At 47.0% G+C, this 11,667-nt stretch overlaps 1 protein-coding gene across 1 annotated transcript in view; it reads right to left on the bottom strand.

Moving 5' to 3' along the window:
• Positions 1-8,625: 8,625 nt before the first annotated feature.
• The window catches only part of Ccdc69 (coiled-coil domain containing 69), a 36,014-nt gene continuing 32,972 nt past the window's right edge, over positions 8,626-11,667 (bottom strand). Inside the window, exons 5-7 of the mRNA XM_021178198.2 lie at positions 11,323-11,442; positions 9,981-10,078; positions 8,626-9,388 (exon numbers count right to left, since the gene is read on the bottom strand). Of these exons, the coding sequence (XP_021033857.1) occupies positions 9,307-9,388; positions 9,981-10,078; positions 11,323-11,442 (300 nt within the window). The 3' untranslated portion in view covers positions 8,626-9,306. The remainder of the gene's footprint in view (positions 9,389-9,980; positions 10,079-11,322; positions 11,443-11,667) is intronic.

Raw genomic sequence — 11,667 nt, 5'->3', positions numbered from 1 at the left:
TTCCTCCATGTAACAGACCTGGTTGTCCTGGAGCTTGCTTTGTATACAAGAGTGGTCTGGAACACACAGAGATCCTCCTGCCTCTTCCTCCTGAGTGCTGGAGTTAAAGGCATGCACCACCACCCCCAACTTCCAGATTCATTTATATTTTCCTTATACCTGTGTTTTGCATGAATGTCTGTGCACTACGTGCATGCAGTACCCATAGAGGCCCAGAAGAGGGCATTGGACTCCCTGGAACTGGAGTTTAGAGAGGGTTGTGGGCCCTGGGAATATGGAACCTGGGTTCTCTGGAAGATCAGCCAATGCCCTTAACTGCTTGCCATTTCTCCAGCCCTGTAGCTTTTGTTTGCTTGTTTGGCTTGTTTGTTTGTTTTCAGGCAGGGCGTCAACTATGTAGCTCAAGCCAACCTTAACTTCCTATCCTCCTTCCACTGACCCACATGCTGAGATGACTATACCACCATGCCTTTTGAGTACCATCAGATTCCCACACTTTTGGAGTCTGGCTGGGATCTGCAGATCTGCTGCACCCTTCCTTGTGAATTTCCTTCCTCTGTTATTTCTCTTGAGACAGAATTGTGTTATTGCTGTATAGCTCAGGTTGGCTTGGTTCTCACAATGATTCTCTTGCTTCAGCCTCCCAGAGCGGTAAGGCACAGGCCACCCCACCCAGATAGGGATTTTCTTTCTGGTTCTTCTTTTTGCTGCTTCTTCAGTTATGTGCTCCTCTTCTGGAATTATCAAGTTCTTATGTGTTAGTTCCTCAGGAGCCATGTTAAGGGGTTTGACAGTGCCAGCCTCAGTCCTACTCAGGGTGAAGTCACTTGGTCACTTTGGCAAACCTTCTGAAGACACCCTTGGGTCTCTTCTCCCAGATATCATCCATGCCCTGCTTAGTGACATCACTGGCGCTATAGCAAGGCTCTGGATGCATTCCTGGTATTGCAATCCTTCCAGAGATGCACCGGGACTCCTGCTCCTTAACTGTATGTAACGACAGCCTGGCAAAGGTCCTCCAAAAGGAGTGCCCTTCAAAGCTGCAGTGCATGCCTGATCCCTGGGTGGGATCAAAGTCGTGACAGTGGAGAGAAATGCCAAGATCACCAGGGTTGGGGATACGGTTCAGTCTACAGAGTGCTAGCTTGCTGAAGCTCTGGGCTCAGTCCCCAGCACCGACATGAACAGGCAGGGTATGGTGGCACCTACCTGTAATCCTAGCACTTGGGAGGTGGAGGCAGAAAGAGCAAGAGTTCAAGGCTACCTCCAGCAAAGAAAGTTTAAGGCTAGCCTGGGCTACAGGAGATCCTGAGTCAAAATATAAAACAGAAGATCTCCCATTATAGGAGGATGTGTGGGAGAGTTGTCAACAGTGAGGACATCTGGAAACATCTGCACGCTGTTCAATCCTATAAAAATTCAGGAGAGTGTTTTGGCAGAGGAGCTGGGTGAAGTCAGGGTCCTTATCACCCCTGTAGGAGGCTGGCAATGAATGTGTTGATTGACAGCCTTGAAAGCTCTGGCTTTTCCCTGTGTCAGATCACAAAAGGCTTGGACCTGAAGTTTACAACACTGTTCCCAAGACTTCTGCTGAGGGCCAAATGTAGCTCAGTTGGTATTGTAAGTCAGTTGGTATTCTTGGCTAACATGTGGGAGGCCCTTGGGTTTGATCCCCAGCACAAATCAGACTTGGCGTCTTGGGCTCTTATTGCTCCCACTGGAAAGGTGGAGGCAGAGAATCAAGAGTTCAAGGTCATCCTTACCTCAGTAAGTTTGAGATTATGGTGTACGTGTGAGACTCTGTCTCAAAAACAAGGGGGTGGGGGTGTCAAGGGGTAGAAATCTTTAAAGTAAAAAAACAACAGAAAAACTCTGGGTTTCTGGTTCCACCACAGTCTAGCCAAGTGTGTTAGTGTGAATGAGAATGCCACCACATAGGCTCATATGTTTGAATGCTTGGTCCCTAGTTAGTGGAATTGTTTGGGAAGGATTAGGGGGCGTGGCCTTGTTAGAGAAGGTGTATCTCTGGGGTAAGCTTTGTAGTTTCAAAAGCCCATGCCAGGTCCAATCCCTCCCCTCCCCCTCTGCCTGCTGCCTGGGAATCCGAATGTAGAGCTCTCAGTTACTACCCACTATGCTGATCATGGACTAACCCCCTAAAACTCTAAGCAAGCTCTCTCTCTCTCTCTCTCTCTCTCTCTCTCTCTCTATATATATATATATATATATATATATATATATATATTATATATTATATATATTATATATATATAATATATATATATATATAATATATATTTATGAGTTGCCTCTGGCCTGGCAGTGGGGGTTCATGCCTTTAATCTCAGCAATTAGGAGACAAAGGCAGGTGGATCTTTGTGTTGGAGGCCTAAGGCTACATGGAGAAACCCTGTCTTGGGGGAAAAATTGCTGCCTTGGGTACAGTGTCTCTTCACAGCAACAGAACAGTTACTAAGACACTGTGTGACCCTAGAGCATTTGTTAACTGACTTTTTTTCTGAGAATACAGTGGCACCAGCCACCCAGCACTAAGTAGCTCTCGGTAATGAGGAGACTGAATATAAGCAATGAATCCTGATGTTCCTACTCCTGCCCCTCAAGTGCAGGTGGGCCCCACCATGCCTCGATGGGTTGCCCTTTGTGTTTACTGAGTAGATCTGGTCTCTTTCTGGGAGGTGAGAATTCCATTGGGTTTTGTGACTTGTCTACATTGTCAAAGAACTGGATGGGTTCTATCTTACGGTCCATCTTGTTTTCCTAAGATAAGGCTGGAATTTTGAACATTCTAAGGTCTTACTTACTCCTTGGAGAACCTATGATTCTCAGATCCCTTCTCTGAGATCCCAAGATACTACAGTGTGGAGAGGAGGAACCATGCCACTGTGGGAGCAAGTCTGGAGCAAGAGTGAGATGGAGGCATGTCCAAACCCTGCAAATCTTGTCCCATGAAGGGCAGGAGTAAAACTCCTCCCTCCCTGTCCTGGGCCTGCATGTCCTGGAGCACATAGCCTTACAACCCCCAACCTTTGCCACCCTTGAGGCAGTCACATAGGCTGGTGGCCAGGTCACAGGTTAAACTTCCCTTCTCCTTATAAGGTCATGTCCAGCAGTACCTGGAATTCCTCCTTATGCAAATGAGGCATTCCCAGCACCTTGGCTCTGGCCAATGATGTATACTCTACCCAATTAAATGTTTCCCCCACCCAGGCAGTGGTGGTGCATGCTTTTAATCCCAGAACTTGGGAGGCAGAGGCAGGCAGATTTCTGAGTTCGAGGCCAACCTGGCCTATAGAGTGAGTTCCAGGACAGCCAGAGCTACATAGAGAAATCCTGTCTCGAAAAACAAAACAAAACAAAAAATTCCCACCAACTAAATGAGCTGTTCAATGAAGTCTGCCTCCTGAGAAGTCTGTTTCTTGACACACCCACAGCAGCCTAGAGTTTCCATCATCCCCAGTAGTTCCTGCCTCCATTTCCCTCTTGGGTCACTGGTCTGATCTCAGCCGATCATGCCAATAAAGGAGGAGGCGCAGAGTGGGAATGAATGACATCATAACGTACTCTTCCTAAATCATCCTGTGGGGGTGGGGGTGGAAGGTTTTCTATGGTGGGAGACAGCTTGGTGGCTAAAGTACCTGCTTTATAAGCATGAGACCTCACCTTGATCCTCAGAACCCACATAAAATCCAGACGTGGTGGCCTGTGCCCTGTGCCTATAATCCCAGTGCAGGGGAGGCAGGGATGAGGGATCCCTAGGGCTAGATGGCCAGCTAGCCTAGCCTAACTGTGAGCTTCAGGCTAACCAGAGACCTCGTCTCAATGGAGATAGATGGTGTCCCTGAGGATGACACTCAAAAGTTGTTCTTGGACAGACAGACAGACAGACAGACAGACAGACAGACACACACACACACACACACACACACACACACACACACACACACACGGAGTTTTTCTAAGCTTGGATGCAGTTTGCCTGACTAGCTTTTATTATCAATGATTGCTTTCTTCATGACCCATTGTTTCTTCATTGTTGTTACTTTTGTCTCTTTTTGATACAAGGTAGCCCTTGCTCACCTAGGAATTGCTACATAGACCAGGTTAGCCTCCAACTCAAGGAAATCTATCTGCCTTTGCTTCCTGGATGCTGGGATTAAAGGTGTGTGCCACCACGCCCACAGTGATTTCATCTCTGATGTCATTCAGGGTACACTCAACAAATACATGACCAATGAAAACTAAGTGATGTATGACTTCCAGAACTTAGACATTCCAAGATAGATTAATTCCAAGGCTGTCTATTCCAGACATATGTTCCCTGCCCCTTGACTCACCCTAGACTAGACACCAGGAAGGAAGGGACGTTTCCAGTTTTATAATGTAGCCTGGACCACTTGTGCCATGTTCTTTTGCCCTCATCTATTCTTTGTCCCTTTGAGAACCCTTGGACTAGAAAAGAAGGTGACACTATATCCTTGCTGTTGAAACAAGTCTTAGGTGTTCATCTACCCATCTACTTATCTACACATCCATGCATCTACCCACCCACCCATCTGTCCACCCACCCATCCATCCATACACCCACCCACCTGCCCGTCCGTCTGTCCATCCATCCATGCCCACAACCATCCATAAATATACTCAACCATAATCTTTATATCTATTCACCAATTCCATCCATCCAACTACATACAATCCATCTAACCATTGTTCCATCCATCCACCTATCTACCTATCTATCCATTGATCCATCATTTTATCTACTTATCCACCTATCCATTCACCCATCTATCCCCCAATCCAGGTATTCAGGATCCATCTATCTCTCCACTTATCCATTCACTCACTATCTATCCATTCATCTACCCACCTATCTATTCATCCATCCATCCATCCATCCATCCATCCATCCATCTATCAATATGAACTAAGGTCAGAAAGTGTTAGATGCCTTGCTAAGTAAGGCTCAGGGAATCAAGTATGAGTATTCCAGACCTGGTCTAGCTTTGAGGGACAGATGATCTCCCCAGAAGGAATAGAGGCAAATGGTCCTGGAGTAATCACACAGGTTCTTGAGCACTGTGAAAAGTATAGTGGGATGGAGAGGAGCAGGTGTTCTGAGAGCCTTCACCAGTTCACAGGCTAGATCTAGGACCTCTGATACACTCAGGGACATCAGAGGTTACTCCCTAAGACCTTGGGCAGGTGCTGCATGCTGGGTATCTGGGAGGCATGGGCACTATCCACATGAAGTTTATCTCCTGGAAACTATCAGCTAGACTTTGTGGTCTGGAAAAATCTTAGTACCCCTTTGAGACTGTTGAGTCGGAGGCAAGAAGCTAAACCACAGCTTTCCAATGCTTCTTTCAACCCTGTGTGGTCAGCTACAGAAGAACCAGAGAGCCTGGGAGGCCAAGGTCTTCCTTAGATGTGTAGGGAACCTAGGCTTCAGTCAGGCATGGTTAACCAGCAGGTGGCAGAGCAAGTGATGGGAGCCAAGCTCAGCTGGTTGAGGCTCCTCTCCAGGCTGATCGCCACCCTCTACAGAGCCCTGGAGGGATTCTACAGGAACAAACCCTCCTTAGGTGCAGAGAAACAAAAATCCAAGTCTAAAAACAAAAAGCCGAACCCCAAAGCATTAAAATATGCAAAGTGTAAAGCTGTAAGAAGAAAATGAACTCTTTGAACTATGTTATAGCCTCCTCCCCATTTATTTGTTTGAGATGAAGTTTCATGTAGCCCAGGCTGGCCTCACACTCATTATGTAATCAGTAATGACTTTGAACTTCTGATCCTCCTGCCTCTACCTCGGTGGTGCTCGAGATTACAGTTTTGTTTCTCTCACTGGGTTTATGTGGTACTGGGAACTGAACCCAGGGCTTTTTGTATGCAAGGTGAGCACTACAACTCTTAGGTATTTAAGCTTTCCCTGTAATTGTTTTTTCACGCCCCTCGGGGTTTGCTCTTTGAGAAGGTTCTATGTCATTTAAGTGAAAATACTTCAAAGGACTTGAACTTGGAAGTCAAAGGTCAGTGTCAGCTATCTTTTTCTGAATGAAGTTAGATTGGTCGTTCTCTTAGGCTGGGTAAGTGCTCTCTTGCTGCTGCAGTGCAAACACAGCCACAGATAGTACCTGTGGCTGTGATCCAAGATGTCATTTATGGACACTGAAACGCAGATTTCAGATCACTTGCTACCAAATACTATTTTTCCTTCATTTAAAAATATTGGGGGCCGGGCGTGGTGGCGCACGCCTTTAATCCCAGCACTCGGGAGGCAGAGGCAGGCGGATTTCTGAGTTCGAGGCCAGCCTGGTCTACAAAGTGAGCTCCAGGACAGCCAGGGCTACACAGAGAAACCCTGTCTCGAAAAGCAAAAAAAAAAAAAAAAAAAAAAAATATATATATATATATATATATATATATATATATATATATATATTGTGGGCGGGGAGGGTATAGGGGACTTTTGGGATACTTTTGGGATAGCATTGGAAATGTAAATGAGGAAAATACCTAATAAAATATATTTAAAAAGAAAAAAATATTCGTTAGGGTTGGTTGTGCCTTTAATCCCAGCGCTCAGGAGGCAGGGAAGCAGGCAGATTTCTATGAGTTTGAAGTCAGCCTGGTCTATGGAGTAAGTCTTAGGCCAGCCAAGGCTACATAGTGAGACTCTGTCACAAAAAAAAAAAAATAATAATAATAAATTTAGGTGGATTGAAGAAACGGTCCAGTGGCTAAGAGTGTTTCCAGCTCTCTCACAAGGGTTCTATCCCCAGGACCCATGTTGGGAAATTCACAACCACCTATAGTTCCAGTTCCAGGAAATGTAATGCCTTCTTCTGGACTCTATGGGTCCCTGAAAGGAGACCAAGGCCAGAGGATCAGAAGTTGAAGGCTAGTCTGAGCTACATAATGAGTTTGAGGCCAGCCAGAACTGAATGTGGTCTTGTCTCAACAAGACAACAATTTAAAGGCTTTCTCCACCCCCACCCCCCAATCCTGCAGAGGAGCTGGAAAGATGGTTTTGCAGTTAAGCGCACTAGCTGCTCTTCCAGAGGACCCAAGTTCGATTCCAGCACTCACGCTTTATTAGCTCACAACCATCAAGAACGCCTGACAGGCAAAAAACCCCATACACCTAAAATAAACTTGAAAAATTCTGCAGAGGAATTGTGACAGCCGCACAAATCTCACCTCCCACAGCTTCACTCACTTATTTTCGTCTTAGCCCTTCCCTGTGACCCTTCTGTGACCTCAGTGCTCTGTCCCAGTGTCTCCTTTCTGGGTTATATCCCTGTTTCTTTTCTGGGCAGGACTCTGAAAGGCTCTACTCCGGATGGCAGGAGGACCCAGAAAGGGACTTTCCTTGCTGTCCTGGAGAAGTCAGGACTAGGGACTTTGGTTGGCCTTTCCCACAAAGCCACTTCCTTTCCATGGCAGGCTACTTTTCTGCTCATAGCCTTCTGTCTCCAGGGGTAGCCTCCACACGCATTGCATACATCTACCCAGCATGCGCGCGCACACACACACACACACACACACACACACACACACACACACACAAAACTAAGAGCACCCACTGCTCTTCCAAAGGACCTGAGTTCAATTCCCATCACCCATATCAGGTGACTCCCCATTCTTGACTGCACAGTTCCAAGGGATCTGACACCCAGTTCTGGCTTCTGTAGGCACCTGCACATGTGTGGCACACCCTCATAGTGAGGCGCACACACATAAATAAAAACAAATCTTTTTTTTTTAAGTGTGTAAGAGCCCTTCTGCAGCCCACCAGAGGTGACTCTTCTAACAAATTCAGTATAAAAAAAAGATCTGTTCAAAGATGGCTACACAGGGTATTTCAATTAGAATTCTTTTAGGGGATGCTCAGAATGTGTAAAACTACCTAAGTACCTTACACCAGTGGTTCTGACCTTCCTAATGCTGTGACCCTTTAATACAGCTCCTCATGTGGTAGTGACCTCCAACCATAAAATCATTTTGTTGCTACTTTCTAACTGTAATTTTGCTACTGTTATGAATTATAAATATCTGATATGCAGGATAACTGGTATGTGACTCTCTCCTCCCCCTAGGGGTCTCAACCCACATGTTGAGAACTACTGCCCTACTCTGAAGAAACTGTAAGACATACCTTCTAGGAACTTACTGCAGAAAAGGATTAGCATGTCCTGACAAATGTAGTTTGAATAGGACATGTCCCCCATAGATTCACATGTGGTAAATGCATGATGCCCACATGTTGGCACTATTTGAGAAAGTTTTGGCACCTCTAGGCCACTTCAGTGGCTGGAGGAAGTACATGGATGGGAGTGGGCCTTGAGGCTTAATAGCCCGATTGCCAGTGTCATGTGACTATGAGGCCTCCCGTTCCTGCCACCATGATGGACTCTATCCCTCGAGACCCCTAAGCTGAAATAAACCCCTCCTCCCTTATGCTGTGTTCCTGAGGGTGTTTTACTACAGCAACAGGAAAGTAACCAAGACAATGGAGAACGAAATACACCCTCACTGATAAGAACATGAAAATAGAGTTTTATTTTAACAACAAAAAAATTAATCTTCACATTAAGACCTTAGATAAATATGCTTAAAAATACTAACAGTGCTTATGAGCTCTACAGCAAATTCAACCCTTTATCTGGCTGGATGTGGTGGGACATGCCCATGTTCCCAGCACTCCGGAGGCTGAGGCAGAGTGACTTTGAGTTCAAGGTTAGGATGCCCTACTCAGTAAAAACAACACTGTGTTCCTGTTCCTTAGATTGTGTCTCTTGCAGTTTTTCTCTGAGTCAGAGCTATGGGTGTGGCACTAAGAACTTGATAGGTTGGTGAATTGTCAGCAAAACTGTTGATCTGGGATTGGGGTTGTCCCCTCTTTGTCAGCCGGTGCAAATGGCTCCACCTGCCACGGGAGAAGTCTTGAATGCCCTCATGAGGACAGAGCAAAGGGAAGAATATAACTACCTGCTTGTTCCCTGCTGCCGACTAAGGAAAGGCACTTCTTGGGGTGGTCTTGGTGGTCCAAACTTCCCCATCAGCTTTGTAGAAGCTTCCCTTCTCCCCCCCACCTTGTCCATCCTGGGAGAAGAATGGAGTGGCTCTTGCTCTCTTCTCCACAGAGTCTTTGGAGGGGACGGTGAGTCTGGAAACCATGGTGGGCCCAGGCCCTGCACCTTTATACGGAGGGCAGAGGCCTTTGTGGTGTAGCAGAAGGCAAGGTAAGATGGAGGAGGTGCTGGCCTCAAGGACTCAGATGGTTCAGTGGCTCCTCCGTCTGCTGCAGCAGTGGCCGTTCTGTGACTCCTTTTCAAGGTCCTGAAGTAGGTCTTTCCGGAGCTGCCTGTGGTACAGACAGAGCAAGGGTTGCCTGATGGGGTAACTATTACTTGAACCCATGCCCCCAGGAAGCCTTCCCTAGGGGAGTCATCATCATCATCTCTCTCTCTCTCCAAGGTGTTTCCTGCAACCCCAGATCCCTGTCTGTATGTGAGGGGTGATTTTTCTTTGTTGTTCATGTCCTAAATCCTCACAGGTTGGAGTTCTGGGTGGCTCCGGGCTGAGCCTCTCTGCCTAGCTGGGTCACCTGAGGTGGCACCGGGTTTTGGTTTCCTCACCAGCAAAGGGGGATCTGGAGGAGGATTCTACTAGAAAATATGTCACATATTCAACTGCCCATGACACGGGACATCAGCGCTCACTTACAAAGCCTCAGGACCGATTTGTTCCACGCATGCCTGCTTAGGTAGATTGTTTCCTGTTTCCTGTTTCTCATGTTGAAAAACTGGGCTTTCTGACTCCCAAGGAAAGAGGAGTCACATTCCCAAGACAGGTCCTGGGGCCACTTGACATTCCAGTCCCCAGGCTCTTCCAGGTCCCTCCCAGCTGGGAGTTTTGGCAGAAGGCTGGGGGTGGGAGGAAGGGGGAATGGCTACCTTGACATGGTCAACCTGTTCCCAGCTTGGAATTGTAGGTCCTCGACCTCCTGCCGCAGGGTGGTGTTTTTCAGTGCTAAGATCAGATTTTTTTCTTTCTGTAACAAACCAAGGAGCTTGGAATGGAGTGGCTCATCTACCCTTGGCACAGTGGGCACCATCACCTCTCCCTTGGGCACTGCTTTATGGAGCAAGACGCTAACTGGAAACAAGGTCAGAGTTAAGATGAACTATCCACTTGGCTTTTGCAACTGAAGAATGTAAAAAAAAAACCAAAAACAAAAAACCTACTGCTGGTAAGATGGCTCAGTCAGACCTGGAGAGAGGGCACAGTGGCTAAGAATGCTGGCTGCTCACACAGAGAACCCCAGGTTGGTTCCCAGCACCCACATGGCATCTCATAACTGTCTGTAACTCCAGTTCATTGGTCCCAATACCCTCTTTTTAGCCTCTGTGTACATGTAGTGCACAGTTATACATAAAGGCAAAATAACACATACAAAATAAAAATAAATCTTAAATAATTTTTTAAAAAAAGGTTTTTAAAAAAAGGTAGAAAAAAAAAAGCCGGGCGTGGTGGCGCACGCCTTTAATCCCAGCACTTGGGAGGCAGAGGCAGGTGGATTTCTGAGTTTGAGGCCAGCCTGGTCTACAAAGTGAGTTCCAGGACATCCAGGGCTATACAGAGAAACTCTGTCTCCAAAAACCAAAAAAAAAAAAAAAAAAAAAAAAGGTAGCTGGGGGCAAATGGGGCAAAAGGAGCAAAGAGTGTTTCCTGCCAAGGTGGGCAACCCCAGTACAATCCCACCAACCAGCATGGTGAAAGGAGAAGCTACTCCTGCAAGTTGTCATCTGACTTCCTCTACATCTATGGAAAACACCCACCCACACATAGATACACAAAATCAATCAATCAATCAATCAATCAATCAATCAATCAACCAATCAACCAACCAAATAAAAACCCAAACAAACCAAATCCACAGTTTGATGGATTCTAAGGGTAAGGCTGCCCCAGGGTTCTGAGACCTCAGTTCTGAGTCGTCAAAGGGCCTTAACTCTCCAGTTCCACCTTTACCAAGGCTAGCCTCCCTGTCTGCCTGCAGGGTGACAGCTGCCACTGAGGAGCCAAGCTGCTGGGGCCCAGGGCTGCCCTACTTACAGCAACCTGAGGGCCCAAGAGAAGACAGGAGTCAGGTGACCAAGAGTCACTGCCTGACTCCTGCAGCAGGGGCAGAGCCAAGCTGGCAGGAGTGGGATGAGGGATGGGGGTGGGGGATAAACCGGAACCGGAAACTCCCAGAAAGCAGCAGCAGCAACAAGCTGCGGGCCCAGCACTGACCAGCATCTCCAGGAGGAACAGCTGCTTCTCAAGTTCGTGAATTCGTTCATTCTTCATCTCAATAACATGGTGCAAACTCTCCAGCTCTTGCTCCCAGAATGGGCCAGGACTCCCATAATCCTAGAGAAGGACACCAAAGGGCCCCATCAATCAGCACGGAGGGACATGAGTCCTCCCTGTTCCCCGTCCTCCCATAAGCTCACTGCATCAGTCTTGTGTGATTTCACGGCCACGTTGCATTTATTTTCTTGGCTTCCCTTCTAGGGGCACTCTTTGAGGCACATGCCTGGTGGGCACAGCTGTATTTGGTAGGGTGCTGACAATGCTACCTTGTGTCAGGTTGGC

The sequence above is a fragment of the Mus caroli genome, unplaced genomic scaffold (genome assembly GCF_978045245.1).
Source record: "Mus caroli unplaced genomic scaffold, Mus_caroli_1 scaffold_13, whole genome shotgun sequence".
Taxonomy (NCBI): Eukaryota; Metazoa; Chordata; class Mammalia; order Rodentia; family Muridae; genus Mus; species Mus caroli.
This window is presented reverse-complemented; position numbering and strand designations above follow the sequence as displayed.